Raw genomic sequence first — 23,085 nt, 5'->3', positions numbered from 1 at the left:
AGGTCCACCTCCCCTTTGTGGAATTTTCCCACTCCGACTGCCAACTCGCAATCGATACTACACGCGCGTTGTTGCGCGCCCCTCGAACGCTCCTCGTGTCATAGCACTCCCCATCCTCCTTAATGATGAGGCCGATTGGCATCATCCCTGCTATGACACAGACGGCCTCCCTCGAGATGGTGCGATATACACTGGCCACCCTCAAGCACATTAGCCTATGTGTGCTCTCTAGTTTCCGCCTGTGGCAGTCGGTATCCAATATCGCAGCCCACGCAGGGCCTCCGTATCTGAGGATAGATACTAGGACCCCGGCGAGGAGCCTGCGCTTGCTGGCACTCACCGCCGAGCTGTTGGACATCATGCGGGATAATGCCCCCACAGCCGTAGACGCTCTCTTGCAGGCGTACTCGACGTGACAGCTGAAGCTGAGCTTATCATCGAGCATAACCCCCAGGAGTTTCAGAGAGCGCACGCGATTGTTGACTACGACCACCTCCGTCTTGTGGTGGGCAAGCTCCAGTTTCCTGGATCTCATCCATTCCTCCACAAGATTAACGGAGTGAGCCGCTGTCAGCTCTACCTCTTCGAGGGATTCCCCGTAGACTACCAGCGTGACATCGTCGGCAAAACCAACAATTTTCACGCCTACTGGGAATCTTATCCTCAGCACTCCATCGTACATGATATTCCATAACACCGGGCCCAGGATGGAGCCTTGTGGCACTCCTGCGGTGACTCTAACGCATTTTTCGCCATCTTCTGTGTCATACATCAACACACGATTCTGGAAGTACACAGATAAAAATTCTGAATCTTAATTGTGATGTAAACATTCATTCACGTAAACTTGTATTTCATTTCACGCAAACGAGCAACTCGCAAACAATGTTGTTTACAAAGATGGGCTTTTGTATACAATATTTGCTACATTGCATGAACTGTGTCAGAACTTTACATGATATATAATGTAAACGTGTAGGATATGTGACGCTCCATTTATGTGCATGATATTGAACAGAAATTTACACTACTTTTTCGAACTGTGTAGCTTTCCAGGATCTTGTACAACTCTCCGGGGATTCGGAGTTGGTGTAGCGAGCGGGCTATCGCCCCCCATCACGCACTGTTGAACGCGTTCTTCACGTCTAAAGTTACTACCGAATGCCCCTTAGTTTCCGATGGACCACCTCTGCCATCTGAATGACGTCACGGATGGCGTCCACGGTAGATCTGCCCTTGCGGAACCCGTACTGGCTGCTTGACAGGCCGTCTACACCTTCGGTGTAGGCCGACAGCCTGTTGAGGATGACCCTCTCAAGCAGTTTGCCAGTGGTGTCCAGCAAACAGATGGGCCTGTATGCTGACGGGCCCCAGGGGTTTTCCTGGCTTCGGGAGAAGCACCAGACCTCAACATGTCAGGATTTTCTGCAACGGCCGCCCTGAGAGCCACAACCGGGATCCCATCCGGGCCCGGGGCCTTGTCCACCACCAGCGATTTGGCAATGTCGATCAGTTCACTGTTTGTCACTCTAGACACTTCTCCCTGTTCCGCGACTGGGATACCCCGCGGCCAGGAGTCAACGTCCCTACGTGGAAACAAGAACTCTACGATCGACGCCAGCATCGCCGGCGATCTCTCCGGGGGTGCCGCCAAAATAACATCTAATGATATCTAATTAGATTATAAATTACGAAAAACATTTTTTTATAGCAAGTGAGTGGAAGCAACCTTGCCCGGAGCATCCGGGAGATATTCTCCGCTGTCATCCGGGAGATATTCTCAGCGGAGTTGTACACTACGCTACGACATGTACACAGGTGTGCGAGGTGTATATATGGACGTGAACAAGGAGATTCCATCCTCGCTTGTTTTCCTCAATCGGAAAGGGACTATATTTTATCCTGGGAATAAGGATAAATGCTTTCTTTGTAAGGCGGAGGGGCACCGAATGAATTTCTGCCCCAAGCGGAGGGCCCGGAAGCAAAAAAAAAAAAGAACAAAAAGTCTAAGCATAAATCCAAGACGTAGAAAAGCAACGCATGCTGGTGTAATGGCTCCTGAAGTGTCTGAATGGACAGCAATGGCAAGGAAACTGTGGAGTTTGAAGTGCTTGAAGAAGAGGTGGTGGATTTGGACATGACGTTTCCGGGGCCGAGAAGAACATAACAGAGAAAGCAAGTGAAGTCAAGAAACAGCAGCCGCCTGTTTTCAAGCATAAGAATGATGCACACTTTTTTTTTCAAATTCGGGTTAATAATGAACTATACCAAGTAGGAGTGGATAAAGGACGAACAGGAGGTCAAGCGGCTGGAAGGAAAAACGATTGGAAGAAAAAAGGGAGTTGCGGGCATGGCAGAAAGCGGAAGTATTCTTTATTGTTATGAAATTATTTACTGTTTCTCGGCTCCGTAGAGTCCTTTTGAACATTGGAGCCTTAATAAATTAACTAATTGAAAAACGTCACGAATGATCCAAAATGTGTTAAAGCATGTTTGTCAAACAATTAAAAATTAAATGGCACACTATAGCGAATCCCGATGAGCGACTTCTGATCTTAGTTGTCAACTATGCAATAGGTTATGTCATCTGAATAACTTTGCCGATGACCAACCTTCTATCTAGTCAAAATGTAAAATAAAAGTAAAACAATGATAATAAATGCCACACCATACCGTCGCCTGATGAGGGAACTTAGCTGTCGACCGTGCAATACACGGCCAATAAGAGTAAAAATTTCTTCGCGTTTCTTGTTCCTGGAAACTGCTTAAATATGAGGAAAATTGATGAAAATTTTATTCATGCTAGGAGTATACTAATAGATTAAATCAAATATTCCTCGATTTTCCTCATATTTAAGAAGATTTGCCTGGAAAATCGAGGAAAATTTGACTCATTCACTTAGTAACCCCACTTTTTGCACTTTTGAGTCAAATTCAACTCCGTTACTCCGTTACTCCGTTACTATGCCTCACAACATCCCGGCGGCGCCGACTGGGATTGAACCCAGGCCAGCTGGGGTGAGAGGTAGTCACGCTTACCACTATACCACCGGCGCTGCTACCCTTGTAACATGTTATAGCTCTGTAGTATGAACAAGGTAATAATAATTTATATAATATATACAATAATAATAAATAATAATTATGATAAAATATATGATAATATTCCATAGATACGGGATATACAAATAAACTTGTTGAATCTGAAGCACTTCTAGAATCGTACATGTTTTTAGAATTTCCCATTAAATTTATTATTCTTTGGTATAATTTATCACACTTGAATATAGACCAATTCCACGCCAAATCGGTCAGTCACCAAACTTGACTATCATCAATCTGGATGATACTTGGCACATATTTTCAGTATGATAGACCAAGTATTTTCCGCAGGAGAGGAGACCCTTTTGACTCAAGGGTAATTTTTGAAAAGGGTCTATGTGTTTTTGCACGCATAATTAAAAAAAAAATGTAATTCAAAAACAGTTGGTTGTAGAAAAAAAAATTACTAAGAAGGAGTTGTAGGAACCTAATAAAGCTTTATAAAAAAATATACACGGAATTTTTTTTTTCGTTTTTGACGTAGGACTACGTCTTTGATTTCTATATGGGGGTACACTTTGTGAAAACCGAAAATGGAACATGTAACAAATTAAGAAAGATTTTGAACGTTAATAACTCAGCTGCCCCTGGTCCTATTTCAATAATTTTATCGCCAATCGATCAGAAATGTGGCTACGCATCGATATCAATGCTTTCGAATGTTGAAATATTGAAAAACTGGTAAATGTCCAGCATTGTCCAAAAGCGTCGAATTAACTTACAAAACCACCAATCACCTACATGCACATGCTGCTTCCCCAGCAAAGTCGTCATCAAGTAGTAAGTAGACGAAACAAGTTAAAGTGGCATTCGCCTCCGATCCTCAGGCGCGTGCAAATAGGAAGGATGGAATTACGTAATATTTTGCACACTCATAACCATATCAAGCATAACTTTTAAAAAGGACGTAAGTCGCAAAAATAAACAAATCGATATTTTGCATCTAACCGAATATAAAATACATGCTTTTCCTACGAGTTAATGAAAAACAAGGTTTGAAATTATAATACATTATGGAAAATATATTTAATGAACGCCCTATGTGACTTTCTTTCATTGTTTTTAAAATGGTGTTGATACACCCTTTTATTGTCAACATGACTTAACTGTTAAAATTTGATGATTACACAAAAACTGCAGATACGCTCACAGTGAAGCGTCGTATGTGAAAAAACAAAGCGACCACTATCAATCAGTAAATGCGTCAAGTTTGTATGTTTGTTTTTGTATTTCCAGGAGCAACATGTTTATTATTTCAAAAGTATTCTAATAAAATTGCACTTTAAGCTTGACTTTAATATTGAACTTCACATACCAATCTGACAAGCGCTTTCTTAACACGAAAAACACAAAACGTATAACATCTGACAGCAGACAGGTGACCCTCTCATCTCCGCTTTTAACATCGATAATTTCACAACTCTGGGTAGTTATGTAAATAAATCAACCAACCGACAATTCCTCAATGCTTTTCGAGCTGCCAACGAATCTTCACTGCAAAACAAAAACCGGTGTATCTCATTTCAGTGCTAACATTTGAAAACGGCGCAAAAGCCATTTGTAAACAAATGGTTTGTGGGCCCTTTACTCGCTACCCGAAGAACGCTCACGCAAACCAACAGCATCGTCAGGAAGGGGAAAATTTCCCCTACCCGATGTTGCTGTTGTGTCGCGTGGGTGTACTTCAAGTAGTGAGTAAAGGGCCCACAAACCATTTGTTTACAAATGGCTTTTGTGCCGTTTTCAAATGTTAGCACTGATTTGACGTATGTGAAAACCCTTCTGTCAAATATACAAATCATGCAGGGTGTATGTAACAATCAAGGTGTGATACCGACGAATCAATCAGGGTGTATGTGAGTAGTACACAAGTAAAAGGTGTATGATTTTGTTCTATCAAAAGTATTGTCCGTGTTTGCAAAACTCGAAATTTTTCACAATTCTCTTAAGCGCAATCCCTTTCTCCAACTAATAGCACAAACAGACTTAATAAAATAGCATTAACTTTTAAATAGCATTTAATAATCTCACAAAGACATTGCTATCCAATGTTTCTAATTTCCTATCCAATGTTACATACGTCATTTTGAAAAGTTATGCTTGATATACTGGTGCATCGCAACTAATGCGAACGCGCAGTTAGCTACCTGTTCTACAGACAACCAGTTCTGCCGGTACCATATTTTCTCACTTCTCATTGGTTACTGTGTATAGCTAATAGGAAGCGAGAAAATATGGTACCGGCAGAGCTGGTTGTCTATATAACAGGTAGCTAACTGCGCCTTCGCATTAGATTCATCATTAGCTGCTTGAACGTCAAGCAGTACAGTTCGGTCTTTGCTCGCTCTGTCGAGTTGTTCGATTAACCTATAGTTTGTTACAAACGTTCGCAGATATACTGCACGTCGCGTCGTCAGTAGTGTCGGTCGCATAGCGTGATGGGAAGACAGCGCTCTCGGAGCAGACTTCGTGACCAAGCGGAGAAGAAGAACAGTGGTGAGGGTAGCTCGGTACCTACCTCAAATAGGTACGCTACTCTGCCCACCGATGTTGGAAATACCAACCCAGTCCCGGTGAAGCGGACGAAAAAGAGGAAGAAGAATCAAGGACAGTCCGATGGTACGAGCGGACGCGACGATGTTACCGCGACGAACGCCAGCGACATCGGTGATTTCGGCGACGCCGTCGAAACCGAGAATTCTGCCGGCCCGAGTGCGGTGAAAATCAAGCTTCCTCCACTGGTGGTGAAGCAAGTACCACTCAACACGCTGATTGGCGATCTCTCATCGCTGGGCGTTGCCGCTGAGTTTAAGCTCGGCAGGATCGGCACCAAGGTGATGCTGCGAACAAAAGCGGAGTACGAAGTGGCCGTGAAATATCTGAAGGATTCCAAGGCGGAATTCTTCACGCACGACATCCCCGGTGAGAAGCCCTTCAAGGTAGTCATCAGGGGTCTACCAAATTTCGACCCCAAGATGGTCGAAGCTGAAATCAACCGGTACAAGCTAGCCCCAATCGCTGTATTCCGAATGACAAGGATAGACGAAAACGTGAAGACGTACCCGGATTGCCTCTTCCTGGTGCACTTCCAGAAAGGGACGGTGACTCTCAATGCGCTGCAAGCCATCCGATCGATCTACTCCATCATCGTACGATGGGAGCCATACCGTGGCGGCCATCGTGACGTAACGCAGTGCCAGCGGTGCCTCAATTTTGGTCACGGTACCCGCAACTGCAACATTAAGCCACGCTGCAGCAACTGCGCTCAAGAACACGCCACTTCCAACTGCCCTGCGGATGGAGCCGTGGCGTTAAAATGCGCCAACTGTGGTGGTGCACATCAAGGTTCCGACAGACAGTGCTCCAAACGCGAGGACTTCAAACACATCCGAAAGCAGGCGTCAAGCAACAATCAACCAGGACGCAAGAAGGACAAAACCCCAGCATTCAGGACGGAGAATTTTCCGCCTCTTCGTGCTCCCCAGCAAAGGCAAGCGAATTCGCGGGTGCAACCCGCCCCTCCTCAAGAAGCTTCCGGTGATTCTGCTGGCCAAAGCTCTCCATCCCCCCCTGGATTCTGGAGACAACCAACAACGCAAAACAACAACCCCGATCTGTTCTCAGCGGATGAACTGATGGAAATTTTCGTCAACATGTCCGGTGCTCTTCGTAAGTGCCGCAATAAGCCCGAACAGATCCAAGTGCTCGGTAAGTTCATCATCCAGTATGGCGTCTAAACCGCTAACTATCGTCACCTGGAATGCTTGCTCCGTAAGAGCAAAAAGGATTGAGCTTGCCGACTTCCTCCGCAAGCACAGCATCGACGTGGGCCTTCTAACCGAGACCCATCTAAAGTCCGGTGAAAGCTTCTGGTTGCCTGACCACAATATTATCCGGCTTGATCGCACCAGCTCCAGGGGGGGTGGTGTTGCGGTCGTCGTCAAGAAAGGAATAAAATACCACACTCTGTGCCATATCCGCACCTCTATCATCGAGGCCCTTGGTGTGGAGGTGGAGTCGTCGACTGGATACGTCCAGTTCATCGCCGTCTACTGCCCTCGACAATGTGCCGCCAGCAGTGGACTAGCGGCTAAATTTAAGAAGGACCTGTCCACCATCACCCGTACCGGTTCCCGCTTCGTAGTTGGAGGAGATCTGAATGCTCGCCATGAGGCCTGGCGGAACTACCAGCAGAACCAGAACGGTCGTCTCCTGTTCGACCACTCACAGCATGGGCTGTACTCCGTTTGGTTTTCGGATGAACCAACATTCATCTCACCGGCGGGCAACCCATCGACGCTAGACCTGTTCCTGACAAATATCGGCTTGTCCAAGCCGGTAGCCTTGAACGAACTCAGCTCCGACCACCAACCGGTGGTGTCTGAGCTGGGCTGCAACGTGGCTCCTGCTTCAAGCCTGCGCAAGGACTATCATCACGTAAACTGGGCCCAGTTTGGACGCGTGGTAGACAGGCACATCATCGACAACCCGCCGCTTGACACCGTGGAGGACATCGACCGAGCGTTGGAGGGACTCCACCAAGCCATAACCGTGGCTGACGAGACGTGCGTCCGACGAGTTCCTGTGAGGGGTAAGTTTATTGCTATTGATTCCCACACCCAACTCTTAATTCGCCTGAGAAATGTTCGTAGACGCCAGTTTCAGAGGACTGGAGATCAAGCGAGGAAACGTGAAATGGCCGATCTGAACAAGGAGATTGCTTCCAGAATGGTCTCACTCCGGAACGAAAGTTTCGGGCGGCTTGTCCAGAATCTGGACGACCGCTCCAGACCATTTTGGAAAGTTACCAAGGTCTTAAAGACGCACCCTAAACCCATTCCGCCACTAAAAGATGAAAATGATGACGATCGGCTCATAATCACCCCTCAGGAGAAAGCAAATGCGATTGGTGAGCATATTGCCAAATCGCACTTGCTTGGCTCCAACATCCAAAGTCCGCTCGAAGTACAGGTTGAGCAATGCGTACTCAACCTTGATTCCTCCCTTTGTGCCATCCCTCCGGAGGATAGAATCACAGTGGAACAGATTTGCTCAGCGCTGAAATGCACCAAAAACATGAAGGCCCCCGGGTTTGACGGAATATTCAACCTAGTGTTGAAAAATCTCAGCATGAAGGTTCACTCTCTGCTGGCTGCTGTCTTCAACAGATGCTTGGAACTGCACTACTTTCCAAGTATCTGGAAGACAGCGAAAATCATACCTATCCGCAAACCCGGGAAGGACCCAACGCTAGCTTCAAGCTACAGACCAATCAGCCTCCTTTCAGCGCTGAGCAAATTGTTCGAGAAACTCATTCTCAATCGTTTGCTCAAGTTTGTCGAGGAAAATAACATTCTCCTTCCGGAACAGTTTGGATTCAGAAAGGGGCACTCCACCAATCACCAGCTAGTGCGGGTGATGAATAACATCCGAAGTAACAAAGCTGTATCCAAGTCCACAGCCATGGCCTTGTTAGACGTTGAGAAAGCGTTTGATAATGTCTGGCACAATGGGCTTGTATACAAGCTTTGTAACTTCAACTTTCCATTAGATCTGGTTAAAATCACCCGTAGCTACATCCAGCAAAGGTCGTTTAAGGTATCGTTGAATGGTTGTCTTTCAGACACGTTTTCCATCCCAGCAGGAGTCCCGCAAGGCAGTCTGCTGGGCCGCTTGCTTTACAGTATTTACACTTCCGACATTCCTCCCCTTGGAGACGGTTGCGTGTTTTTCCTGTTCGCAGATGATACCGCAATAGCCGTCAAAGGAAGGATGCCTCGCGAAATAACGAACAAACTTCAACGATGCCTTAACGCCTTTGCTGATTATGCCACCACGTGGAAAATCAAAATCAATGCTTCCAAAACACAAACAATCATGTTCCTCCATCGGCAATCACCCAAACTAAAACCGGCTCCCTCTTGTACTGTAATCATGGATGGCACAAGGGTTGAGTGGTCCGCCGAAGTAACCTATCTCGGGATGTTGTTTGACGAAAAGCTCCTATTCCGCTCGCATGTGGAGAAAACCGTAGTCAAGTGTTCCGCCTTGGTTAGGTGTCTGTATCCGCTGATTTGCCGCAGATCCCGCCTCTCAAGGGTGAACAAACTGGCCGTCTACAAACAAATAATAGCACCTGCGATCCTCTACGCAGCTCCGGTGTGGGAATCATGTGCACAGACTCACAGGAACAAAATCCAGGTCGCTCAGAATAGAGTGCTGAGGATGGTTCTTGATCGTCCTTTCGACACTAGAATAACAAATTTACATGAAGAGGCAGGCATTGCCAAAATAGATTCCAAAATTAACGAAATTAAGACTAAATTTGCACAAAAATGTAATTTATCAGAACATGCTTTGATAAGCAATTTGTATATAGTAGGCTAGGTGTACATAGTAGTTGTAGGTTAGTTGTAGTTGTAAATAGTAGTTATAAGTAGTCTCCTTTTTCCAATTCAAATCAAACCAATCCCACCAAGGTGGTCATACTTTAAAATAGGCCTGATAGGACTAGGAACTGTAAATAATAATTAAAATCTCAAATGTACTAAAGTTGAAAAGACGCATCTGTGTCACTTGAAAATTCATACATGTAAACCACACAATCACAAGAAATAAAGATCATTTAAATGGCAAAAAATGGCAAAACGCCTTCGCATTATTTGCAATTCATCCGTTCAACGGTAAACATCGGTGTCGGTGTCATCATGTGATAACATCCAGGGCCTGCCATTCGTCGTCTGGCTCGACGTGGTGGTGTCAAGCTCATCTCCGGTCTGATGTACGAGGAAACCCGAGGTGTGCTGAAGGTGTGCCGAGAAAATGTGATCCGTGATGCCGTCACTGAATACGCAGCTGCCTACACGTCATCATCATCTTCCAAAGGCTTTAAACCTGTACTACCATCGGCTCTTTTCAGGGCCACCAACATTTTCCAATAGAGTTAATTTTCTGAACATGTCCCAACTAAAATTCATATCAAAAGGTTCTTTTCAGGTCAGTCATACTCATACTAAAGAGTATAAACAGAGAAAACCACACTAAAATTCCTATTCCTACACAAAATACAAGCTCCTGCTGCAGTTAACAAAAACATTTATTATATCATACCACGTAGTCCTACGTCATAATTGCGTACAACCTCATTGGACTGTCCCTTGTAGTTTTTTGCAAAAAAATTAAAAATAAACCTCAAAATTCAAATAACAAAAAAAAAAAACGTATTTGATTTTTTTTTATATTTTTTAATAAAAACTTGAATAGAAAGCAGAAGTTTTGAAAACAACTCCAGGATGGACAAACTTTTAATAAAAAAAAGTTTTCGAACTACATTTTTTAAAGTTTGTGTGCAAAAACACATAGGCCCTTTTCAAAAATTACCCTTGAGTCAAAAGGGTCTCCTCTCCTGCGGAAAATACTTGGTCTATCATACTGAAAATATGGGCAAAGTATCATCCAAATCGAAGGTGGTCGAGCACGATTTCAGGTTTTTTCAGCTCATTCTGGATGGAAGCCCTCAATAGAATAGAATAGAATAATAGTCTCTACTCTAAAATTTACTCAAACGGACATGTACAGCCATTCCTCGATAAAACGTTACTGTTACTTTTGACTTCCATCGTCGATATCGTATAAATAACAATTCAGTCATATAAATTGCCATGACCAATAGATGGAGGTTTATCTCATATATCCGATGGTGTTATTACTTTGTTTGATTTAATGATTGTTAACTAGAAATCAGCGATGGAAGTCAAAAGTGACAGTTACGTTATATCGAGGTATACCTGTACTGCTTTGGCACTCAACGGTTCATTTCAACACATGCGCCGCTTACTATGTGCAGAGGTTAGATGCGAGTGGTGTAAGTACGACAATGACAGCAAAACAGGCTGCTAAACCTAAACTGTCAGTTCAATTATTAGCAAAATGAGTGCCAATCGTATGAACTTTGAAAAAATCAAATGGCTGAAGAGTGAAAATCAGAGGGTTAACGGTAATTGAACATAGTTTGTGATTATATTCGTATATAAGACAATTATCATTATTTCATTCCAGATGAAGTCAATTCACTCAAGAAAAAGCACGTGGAACTAGAGCGTAGATTGAAGGAGTTGACGGAATACCTTGGATCTAAGAACAATCAGCTTGATACCCTGAAAAAGCGCTGTGAAGTAAGATGGATTTGAAATTCTTTTGAAATGATTTTCATATCCTATTTCCCTTCAAGGAAACCAAACTCCAGCTTACAGAGTTGGCTGCCAACGAAAAACGAGTCGCTGCGATCCATGACCTAGAAAAAAATCGCTATTCCAAGATACGACAGGCCATAGAAGAACACAAAGAAATGCTTTCTCGTGTGACTAAGCGAAAGATGGGTAAGCTTGTTTCCATTGAAATAAAATCAATTTGTGTATTACATTGAATTTAGCAGACCACCAGCAACCGGTTCAGGTGATCAATCCGGAACTAGCCTCTCCAAACCCTTTTGCGTACGTCAGCTGCTCTCGTGAATATCAACTGGGTGAAAAAGAGCGTCAATTGGACGATCTGAAACGTTTACTGGAGAAACGTGAACAGGAGATAGTCATCAAAAGGAACCACAATGCTGCCCGAATCGTGCGACTCCGTAAGCTGTTACAGTCTAACGAAGCAAAACGTACTCTATGCAAAGAACAGCTGGCTGCTCTGAAGGCAAAAACTAATCGCCGTTACTAGTCCAGACGTTTGAAAAGACGCCACGTGAAAAAATAGACAAATTCGGTGAAGGTAATCATGCTGCAGCCCAGAAAAAATCCTCCGAGGCCACCGATGTAGACTGAAATTAGGTTTAAATAAACATATCAATTCTTTAAACGTTATTTTATCTCATTATCATTACCCAATACATCGGACAATCCAAAAATGATGTCCCGATTTAGTTGCATCTTCGGATAGTCTGTTAATCCCCACTGAAGGTTGGCACCAAGAAACCATTCACGTGATCGCTGAAACATGGGATATTGCGATGGCTAATGTTCCTTCCAAAGTGAATGCCTGATAGGTACTTACATAAGCTTGAACGAAAAAGTTGGAATCATCGCAATTGGGGACGCAGTTACAATCTATGGTTTGTGTTTTTGAACGAAGAGTGATTAGCGCTTCTGTTGACAAAGTGTTAAATACTGTATTATTTAAGAGCAAAGTGTAAGTATCATTTTTACCGGAATTTTCACCTAAACAACGATATCCGTCAAAGGTGCAAATGGGATATCTGAAGTTACCTTTACCTGAAAAAAAAGAACCATATGTAATTGCTAAGTTAACTTATATAGGTATATACTTAATATATATTTAATCTCGGCACTTGAGCCTAACAAAATAAACAATTTAAGGTTTCTTTAGAGATAAGTGTGTATGTCTGAATTTAATAGAAATTAATTTACTTTAACGGTTCCCTTATGGGCACTGGAGGTTTAAACCTGGTATGCAGCTGAAAAGAAAACGGAAAAGTAATTTTTGGGGATTATCCCCAAAATAAAATTTGACAGCTATCCCTAATAAAAATTGTACGGTTAATTTGCTTAACGACGTGTTCTGGGTATCATCCAAACCATTTGTGGAATAGTTCAATGATTTGTGTTATCGTTCGTTTATGGTTATTTTTTATTAGGGATATTAGGGGCCTTTTGTTAAATTTTGAGATCATAGCGAGGTGTCGTCAAATTTTAAATTCAACAATAATTAGTTTTTATGTTGTTAAAATGCATCCAAAACATTAGTTTTGCAACAAACGTCAGAATTCCCTAACGGAATAATTAATCATGTTTTGTTGTTTTTGACATCATCCACATCCAGAGGACCAGTCACTTTCGAATGTATGGGAATGGTAGGAAACCATTTGGAAATGCATGAAAATTTTCAGTTTTTATTCATTATCGTCTTCATGAGCAGATTTAGATGCCCAAAAATTGCACGAGTACATTACTATGGTGATAAGGTAAACACTCGTTTATTTGTTTCCTTCTGTGAAAGCATGTTTAGTCACAAATCGTGGATTTTCTAATATTCTCCATACTGCAAAAATGATTTTCCTACCACTGAAGGGGCGACATCTCTCGGATCTTCAGTGTAGCTACTACTCAAATCATATAATTAATTGGTCAGACCATTATTCTGAAAGGAAAGAGAAATTTCATTTGGGATGCGCCATCTTCATGTCGTTCACGATACTAATGTAATCGATCTTTCCTGTATCGATTTCTTTTAAAAAGCCTGGTACACGGTTAGAAAAAAGTACCCAAAATTAAGTTCTTTTCACTTATCTCGGCACTATAGTGCAGGAACCCAAAAGTAGGTAAAGCGGGTCAAAGTAATTTTCATTTACTTGTGTGCAGTTCGTATGGAATTTTCCACTGGCTTTTTAACCAAAAGTAAGTTAGATGTACCCAACAGTAGGTAAATATGATTATACTCAACGTTGGGTTCCCACACTTTACTACCCCTGTTGGGTGGTTTAACTCGTCCGTTTTTGACAACATTAGTAGGAGAAAAGGAGACAAACTAGTCAAAAGTAGGTAAAAGTGAACTGGCCGTTGGGTACTTTTTTCTTACCGTGTACGCAGCTGAAAACAAAACGGAAAAGTAATTTTTGATGAATATTCCCAAAAGTAAATTTGACAGCTATAGCACAGACAAACAGACATAACTCTTAGAAGAAAATTCTTCAAAAAATATCGTCAAGCGTATTTTGCATGCGCACTAGCACCATCTATCATCCACATTCCCAAGCATTGAAGTGCAACCAGAGCATCCCTCGTTCATGCCAATTTTTTCACCAGTTGCTTTTCCCTCGTTCTGTCAACGCGTCAGCTGTGTTGAATGAAAACAAAACAGATGGAAGTCAGTGATGTCGGTTCTACGAAATTTTCCGTAGACCTATAGAATTGATTGAATTCTGCAGAAATACGGATCCGTAGGAAAAATTCACAAAAGCTAAGTCTTTTTTTTAGGGATTTGTTTTGTTTGTTTAGTGTCCTTTTTTGCTGGAAACAAGTTTTTAAACGAAGTAATGCATCACTAATTAGTGCCCTTTCTACCACCGCTCATCACTTTAATGTGTGTAGGGGTAAGAGGGACATAGTGAACAGGTGGGGCATAGGGAGCATCCCGTGCACCAGCTTGGACTTCCGGCCGTTCGGAATAAATTGGTTGGTGCTAAGATCAATATCATAATGATATTGAACCTAATACCAGTTGATTTGTTTCATGCATCTGGAGATCCAGAGCCAAACTGCGGGATGCTCACTATGCCCCACCTGTTCACTATGTCCCTCCTCCCCAGCAAAAAATATAATATGTATCAATCAATGAAATTCATGGTGAAGTATTGAACAATAATAACTGGTAAAAGTTGATAGAATGTTACAGTCATCAACATGATTTGTTCTCGAATTCTGTGTTAATCGTACAGCGTAATATCTTTTTTCTGTATTCTTCAGATGTGGTATGTGTCTCCAGTGGGATGCCTTGACCACTTATCATTTTCAAGAGCTGAGATCTACTAACTAGACGTGAAAAAGAACTGGCATCACTGATAAGTTCGAAATGTGGTGGCTTGCTCAATGCTTCAGTGGCGCCACCATGACAAATGCAAGCACATTCCCAACTAAAACATTATTTGCGATGAATGTGATTGTGTTTGTCTGTGGCTATTGGCGTCTTGCAGTGAAACTTTTCCAAGCTTTCGCCTCCTACATTTCGAAGTGAGAACTACTAGAAGGAGGATAGTTTCCAAATTCTCCAAGTAAAACAGACGATTTTTGGGGCAAATCGGTCCATAAAGAAAAACTAATAATTTTCCGTGGAAACTTTTGCTTGTATCGTGTAAGAAAACGTGTTTGAAAACTAATTGTTATTATTTCGGTATGGATCGGAGAGGTTTTCATGGAAAATTATGCATAACAAGTTTGCACCCACAGCGAGAGGTTACCTCCTGCGCAGCTGCATTTTTCGGAAAATGGTGAATATGTGCGATTTCCTCTAAGATGAAAGTGGAAATAAAGTTAATTTACTTAGGCAAGGTTGTATCATGCTGGTGGTAATCGAGAATTGGTTGTATAGGACGCCAATATTCAATAAATGTTCATTTTGGCCTTTTCTAAGCAAACATATTGATACTCACAATTTTCGACGGAAAACGCAACGGAACTTGATTTACTCAACACGCACCATGCTATAAAATGGTGCTAGATGGTCTTCAAAGTGATAACAAGATGACAAATCATCTTTATTTTGAGTAATTGAGCAATTTACTTCTGTTTACCATCATATTTACGATGCAGCATTGATGGAGCCGTGAAATGAAATGAATATATCTTATGAAAGTTCACCTGGAAAAGTCAAAGATGCACAAAAGTCTGATCGTAAAAGCGTTTTCTTCTTCAATTCGAATGTTATATTGGAAGGATTTCACGTAGGCTTGATGAAAATTATGATTTAATGCTAATTTTCAGGAATTTTATATGCAGTCTGTCAACATTATCATCATCATGCAGTGGCGACATCTGCGTTGAGCTTTTGCGGCAATCTTCCAATAGGGAGGTGTCTTTTGAGATTATAGGGGAGTGTCGTCTATTTTTAAAATCAACAATTATCAGTTTTTATGTTGTTAAAATGCATCCAAAACATCATTTTTACAACAAACGTTAAAATTACGTAACGGAATAATTGATCAGACCATTATTCCACAAGGAATGTGAAATTGCATTCAGAATGCGCCACCTTTATGTCGATCACGATACTAATGTAATCGATCTTTCCTTTACCGATTTCTTTTGAACTGCGTACTGGGTCAAGAAATGCTAAGGAAAAGTAATTTCTTTAGCATTCCGTGTCCTATCTCGTAGCACGTAAAAACGTCATTATTTTTCATCCAAAACATCAGTTTTGCAATAAACGCCAACATTACCTAACGGAATAATTGATCAGACCATTATTCCGCAAGGAAAGTGAAATTGCATTCAGACTGCGCCACCTTCATGTCGATACTAATGTAATCGATCTTTCCTTTACCGATTTCTTTTGAACTGCGTACTGGGTCAAGAAATGCTGAGGAAAAGTAATTTCTTTTGCATTCCGTGTCCTATCCGGTAGCACATAAAAACGTCATTACTTTTCAGCTGCGTACCAGGCTTAAAGCCTGGTACGCAGCTGAAAAGAAAACGGAAAAGTAATTTTTGAGGATTTTTCCCAAAAGAAAATTTGACAGCTATAGGCTGCTAAATTTTGAGATTATAGGGAGATGTCGTCAAATTGTAAAATCAACACTTATTAGAGTTTATGTTGTTTAAATGCATCCAAAACATCATTTTTACAACAAACGTTAAAATTACCTAACGGAATAATTGGTCAGACCATTATTCCGCAAGGAAAGTGAAATTGCATTCAGAATGCGCCACCTTCATGTCGATCACGATACTAATGTAATCGATCTTTCCTTTACCGATTTCTTTTGAACTGCGTACTGGGTCAAGAAATGCTGAGGAAAAGTAATTTCTTTTGCATTCCGTGTCCTATCCCGTAGCACGTAAAAACGTCATTACTTTTCAGCTGCGTACCAGGCTTAACCAGACACTGACACTAAAAAATAAAGGGTTGTATCTTAGACACGACCGCAGTATGACGTAGAACTACGCAAAATTGATTTATGTCATGCATTTTTGATTATTATACTTTATCTTAAATTTTTCAAGTATTTCAATGTCTCGGTTATGATTCAAAACTCGCGACAATTCACTTTAGCATAATCAGACCACGGTTCATCTTACGCATGAGATAATGTATTTACATTTAATGTAATGGTTAAGAATTGACAGAATTTTCCCTCCATGACTACCTTGGGTTGATCAATGTTGAGCTATTTCACTGTGATCAATGTACACTAAATTTGACATCGACATCGACTAAAATAGGAATTGACACTATTTCGTTACACATTTTTTGATGATTTGCACCTCAGTATAATACACAAAAACACCATACATGTTGTGGGATAAAACAATTCGCACAAAATACGTTATTTTTTTCAGTAGTTCCATCATTAGTTTTGAATTAGGTCTCTGAAGCAGAGAAGAGAGTGAAGGTCGAATTTTATGATAAAGCGCCAGGAAGTTGTTTTCCCTTTAAGAAGACGGTGCTTTCAATATTGAACAAAATGTCAGTAAAGTAGGGGCGAAAGGGGTACAACGATAATATGGGGTTAAAGCACCTCTTTGTTCTCCATAACATAAAATTATCATGCATCATCATTATGTACTTTACAGCGTGTTCGTAGAATGATGCAAAATAGAATACTGTGACTTTTCTCAAATCAAACGTTTGGTTTCCAATAAGTAGGTGCATTTATTTGAATTAATTTAAACATTAATTGAAAATTATGGGGATTCAGTTATTGATTTTCAAAGTCAGAGCAAAAGCTCGTATATAGGTTCTCCACCTGTTCAATGTTTTGATAGTAAGCATCATAGTTAAGGTACACCGGGGCAAGTTGAAACGGTACATGTATCTCTTAGCGGAAGTGAATATTCACTGTCATTATTTTTGAGAGGAATTGTGTACTACCGCAAACTATATTAGAAATAATCTCAGTGATTATTCACTTCCGCTAAGAGATACATCTACATTTCCGGTGCAGGGCAATGGACTTTGGTTGGACCTATTCATGTTATTTTCGCACTGCGTCTAAATGAATGCCGTGTTTTTTTCTATGAATATTACATATCGACATGTGTTTGGTGAAAAAGAGTATCTTTCTAGTTTCTAATAATACTAAAGAATGAACATTACGATCGACAAATCGCCTACAATGAATTTTTCTTCATTTACCGTCAACAGTCGCTCGCCAGCTGGCAAAATAAATGGAGTGAAGGGAGTTTGGGACGATGGCTATTCTCGATCATCCCTAAGGTGTCGAAGAATCCTTGGTTCAAGGGGTTGGATGTGGGTCGAGACTTCATTCGTATGATGTCTCGCCTCATGTCCAATCACTATTCGTTAAACGCTCACTTGTTTCGTGTTGGGCTGGGAGACAGCAATCTCTGTGAATGTGGACAAGGTTACCAAGACGCCGATCACATCCTTTGGTCTTGTGCTGAGCATCGTGGAGTCAGATCTGAGCTGTGCGATTCCCTTCGGGCTCGAGGTAGACAACCTAATGTTCCAGTTCGGGATATTTTGGCTAGACGTGATCTGGAGTTTATGAAACTCATATATGTTTACTTTAAGAATACTAACCTTAGATTGTAAGTTTGATTAACCTTGTGTTTAGTTTGTGTATTGTGCGTGTAGTTTTTTTTTTATGTTTGTTTTCAAGATGAATAGAAATAAGTTCATGTTTTAGGATTAATTAAATATTTATATAATAAATCATATTTCAAACCTCCTTCTCCCTTTCCCCATCCAAAAAATTGTAAATCTCCACTAACCTCGAGACGACCGCGAGTAATCGGTTCAATTCCTTTAACTCTAGATTTAAGACATCATTCATGTATAATGCAAATGATAACTCGGCTCTGTAAAGTTTATTCGATTGAGCCTGTACAAATAAATTAATATATAAAAAAAAAAAAATAAAGAATGAACAATGTTCTCAAATTAGGATTCTATTGAAACGCGGGTTCGTAATCACACAAGCATTCCTGAGTAATTGTGCTAATTGAAACCGTAGATAGATCTTTTTTTTTCTATGATGCACGGTATATGCATTTGGGTTAACATCCGACGACCCCCCTTCTTTACATATTCTGCACAAAAAATACTTTCTAAGGCCCACCCCTGACAGGATTTCCCACCGTTTTTTTTATGAATGGGGCGGGGCAGAAAGTATTTTTTTGCATAATATGTAAAAAAGGATGGACTTCGGATGTTCATCTTATTCCATACATAGAGGTACCTGAGATGTTTTACAGTCAGTTGGTGATAAATCACCCACTGAATAACATCTAAATATTGTGAGCGATTTCTTTCTCAAATTCGAAGCTCTCTGGACAATAGTTGGGTAACAAAATTAACGGAATTAAACTTTTTTTTTAACAATAATTTCCCGGCAAAAAGTGATCGTTAAAGTTCATGTTTTTTTCAGGTTGTCGGAATAGGGGAGGGGGGGGGAGGTTGTGTTTTGCATAAATAACTTTTCCACGTTTCGTATTAGGGGCAGTTCATTAGCAACGTAGACAATTTTTTGGGATTCTTGCCAAAACCCACCCTCCCCTCGTAATTAATGAGCAGCCCCTTAGTTGAACGGGACCCAAGTCATCTTTAATCACTGACTTGCTCCTGCTTACTACAGGACCAAGCACCACGCCGTCCGAAGCGGTAATGAGCAGAAGTGCGACAGCAGCGCTGTTTTATATCTTTTCAGAACGATATGCAACCAACTTGTACTCGATCATGATGACTGGGTTTGGGAAAAACGCTTATTTCAAGGAAACAGTGATAAAATTATCTTTTGTTCATTTTCCAACAGTTTTATTACGGAAAATTGGAAATATATTTATTTCGACAGGTTTGTAATGTAATATCCTATCGATTGGCGTATTTGGATTTTAATTTCATTTATAAATGACAAAGTTACAAGCGTTCAAAACCTAACACTATTTCACCACACATATTTTTTGATTTGCACCCCAGTATAGTCGACAAAGACGTAGTTCTACGTCAAAACATAACAGTTTCCTAAAACAACATGCACAAATTGAAATCTAGGAGATTGTAACTAAAGGGATGCACTTTTCCGTTTTCTTTTCAGCTGTGTACCAGGCTTTAGAATGCAAAAGATCCAGAACAAGATCCTTATGCCGCCGATACACTTGTATGACAAACTATTAGCATGAGCATTTTTTTTATAATAAATTATGAGCACATCCATGGTCGCACTTGTATAGTTTTAGGATGTGCTCATAATTTATTATACAAATAATGCTCATGTTCATAGTTTGTCATACAAGTGTATCCGTGGCATTAGAATGATCCTAAACAGTCCTCCATGGACGCAAAACTCTGATATCCACTTGGTCTTCTGTTCAGACATTGGAGGAATGGGAGAACGTTCATCCTGGATTCGGTCAGCAGATCATTAGGGATCTGACATGTTAAATAGGTTAAGTTAGGATATTTACGTAGGGAAATTGCAGCAATATGAAGTAAGGTGACAATGACCTGTTACCGGGATATTTTGTTGGAGGGAAAACTTGCATTAGGATTGCATGGAACAGTGTATCAAATGGACTATATTCCTAACGCAAATTACTTCGAAGCTTTGCGTACTCACCAATGTGTCTGTAGAAATGTGGAACGCATCCGCAATACTTCACCGCTAGCCTCATCCTACACTCTACCCTGCATTGATTGTAACTGTATACTGGACTAAACTGTAGAATGTCTGCTTCATGGGTGAAACGACACTGTCGCTGCGAAATGGAAAGTCTGCAATATAAAATCCTCGATTTTTGAAAGGGTTCATCACACATTTGAGAAAATTTATAAAGCTACGTACTCCCTCGCTTGAGGCGATGTCTTAATCTCTAGAGCCAGAAGCTCAACGGTGGTGTAGAATGCTTCCAAAAAGGAATAACGCCGTTTGGAGACTTCCGGCACTTCCAAGCATCCGTGGAAGTACACTTCATATGAATTTTCCAGCTTGATCAACTGACCGTACACTTCTCCGTCCAAAGGGTGAACCACTACGGTTGGCTTAGTAGGAATCATATCCCACCGTTGGTTTTTCCAGTAGTGATAGGAGCTGTATTCTGCTATCTTCGAATTGACCGACAGACATAGCCCCAGCTCGGTGACGGTGGGTTGTAATTCTAAATATAGAGTAGTTCCGGTGCTAATCGATGGTTGAAACGGTAACGAGAGATTGTGAATGAGATTCAAATACTCGGAACTGGCTATTCCGTAGCTTTTGTGCATAGGCAAATCCAGAAAGGTGTCGTACGATGCATTCGCCAGTTTGATGATGAATTCTTTAAAGTCTTCGGCATCGCCATCGGCAGCAAACTTGTCCGGATGATCATCGATGTATTGTTCAACTTTTCGTTCGTCGATTCGACGGTGCGAGCAAACAGTCAGACTGGGAAAGCTCGTGTTCCAAAAGTACATGTTACGATCCATAGAAATCACAACTGGAGAGGTTTGATAGCGGTACCAGATTCGTTGGGCTAGAGCCACTACACCGAAAATGCCAATCGAGATGCACGTGATCCATACGAGTCTTTCGATCGTATGCACACCGTACCGAACCAAATGTCGCAGCCCATGGGCCGAAGTTGTTTCAAACAGATTGATAATAAATTTTCGTAAATGATCCAGTAGCTGGCGGAGAATGATTATTTTTTGGTTCATTTCGATTGTGAATCAACGACAAACTGGTTAAAATCTGCATTCGTGATGGGTCTTTTATTAAGAGAAATAATAGCACATAGTCATGTAATTACGTTAATTAGTGAGCATCAACATCTGTTAGATAAGCGATAAGATAACCATCAAGAAGGCACAATTACAGCTGAACTGAGAAAGCCATGTTTCGATTATCCCCAAATCATTTATTTATACCGCTCCACCATCGTTTCGAAACTTTTCCACTTGGCATGGTTCAAGTCCCAAATCCTCAATACCGACCCCTCCAGCACGGAACAAGTGCTAGATGAAACGAGAAGCTATTCGATACGACAGGTTCTAGAGTAGAAGATGCGTTATCTGCAAGCAGTGAACAGTTGTCTGATGAATCACAGCGATGATAAGTCGTTCCTGGTTTTTGTGTGATTTAAGCCAAACGAGCTTTGAACCAGAGAATGCAGTAAATTCTGCAAGGTGAACGAACATTATCACGGCAGTTGAGCAATATTTTTTGACTGCAGTATTTTACGCATCAGGATCGCATGCTCCGGCAAATCGGTAAACGACCAATTTTGGCACCCAATTACGTTATGGAGAACCATTCATATTCTTAAACTACCGTAGTGCACTGAGCACTACGGTTCATAAATCCGACCATTACATTTTAAATTCAATATTACATCCTTGCTTTGCAACATTATAAATATGTTTGAAAACTATAGACGATACTAGAGAACCCTTATAACATTTATGTGCTATTTTGGTAGCATGGTAGTAGCACGTGCTGGAACAATGCTGTCAAAAATCAGGCGTGGTGGCGTGGAGTGATCGCACGTAAAGGTTTGAAAGTTGGTGGCCCAAAAAAGAGAGACAAATCAAGCCTAAGAAGAGTAGACAATCAAAATCATCAAGAAAAGTGAGAAACTAATAGCTTATCAATGAAGGTTTATATACTTGTTACTTAATATCTAAATACAATAATCACTAATTGCCTTAATTATCGTTGAAACAGATTGCTACCGCTTGAATCAGGGGCCGGTGTTGGCATATATAGTTGGTTTCGATCATTTCCTCTAATGAAGGACAACCGATGAAAGCTATTCCGTGCGTTAAATCAATTACCTATCGATATTGATTATACGTCTGCATCACCGGGCTACGAGAGATTGTGATAAAGATAGCTCCTCTTGAAAGCCATAGCCGTATGTATAGACGGACGCAGAACAGGATATAGATATCGGTTTTGGTTCTGACAGATTGAAGCACCTTTTCGGTTCTCTGATTGGTTTTATCAAATTGGTAATCCTTGCCCTCTGCACACTGCATACTATTCCGTGCCCCTGATGCAATGCCTGATTACTGATGTTCATTCACTGAGAATAACCTCAAATTTAACCTCGGTTTCAGCATTCTATAGCGATAGACTGAACTGAAGAGATATTGACCTTATTTTCTCACTAAATTGTGGGATGTGTAGCTGTGAATTGTCCAGAAACAAGTGCGATGTGGGATTTCCAGTGTACGCAATTACATTAGCCATGTTCCATTCAATAGCCGTGGGACAGAGTGACTGAATTATCACCAGTACGCGTATCATCGGTCGGT

The 23,085-nt window shown here is 41.2% G+C and overlaps 2 protein-coding genes across 3 annotated transcripts; one reads left to right on the top strand and one right to left on the bottom strand.

The window, feature by feature from the left end:
• The first annotated feature begins 11,031 nt into the window (after positions 1 to 11,031).
• Positions 11,032 to 11,885, top strand: LOC135713438 (uncharacterized). 2 transcript variants are annotated; one of them, XM_065236550.1, is made up of 4 exons: positions 11,032 to 11,098; positions 11,161 to 11,276; positions 11,333 to 11,480; positions 11,537 to 11,885. In XM_065236550.1, exons 1-4 carry the CDS (start codon positions 11,032 to 11,034, stop codon positions 11,818 to 11,820), a joined length of 615 nt encoding a protein of 204 aa, XP_065092622.1. In that variant the 3' UTR covers positions 11,821 to 11,885. The 2 variants fall into 2 exon arrangements, with proteins under 2 accessions (XP_065092622.1, XP_065092623.1); XM_065236551.1 differs by having other exon boundaries at positions 11,038 to 11,098; positions 11,534 to 11,885.
• Positions 11,886 to 20,375: 8,490 nt separating this feature from the next.
• Positions 20,376 to 21,486, bottom strand: ppk9 (pickpocket 9). The gene is made up of 2 exons (XM_065236544.1): positions 20,636 to 21,486; positions 20,376 to 20,565 (listed from the first exon to the last, which is right to left on the bottom strand). The coding sequence occupies exons 1-2, from the start codon at positions 21,484 to 21,486 to the stop codon at positions 20,376 to 20,378; spliced, it is 1,041 nt and encodes a 346-aa protein (XP_065092616.1).
• Between the last annotated feature and the right edge of the window lie 1,599 nt (positions 21,487 to 23,085).

The sequence above is a fragment of the Ochlerotatus camptorhynchus genome, unplaced genomic scaffold, assembly GCF_037179485.1.
Source record: "Ochlerotatus camptorhynchus isolate MF236.1 unplaced genomic scaffold, CSIRO-AGI_Acam_v1.1 ptg000556l, whole genome shotgun sequence".
Taxonomy (NCBI): domain Eukaryota; kingdom Metazoa; phylum Arthropoda; class Insecta; order Diptera; family Culicidae; genus Ochlerotatus; species Ochlerotatus camptorhynchus.
The sequence above is the reverse complement of the archived record's forward strand: the minus strand, read 5'-3'. Positions and strand labels throughout refer to the sequence as shown.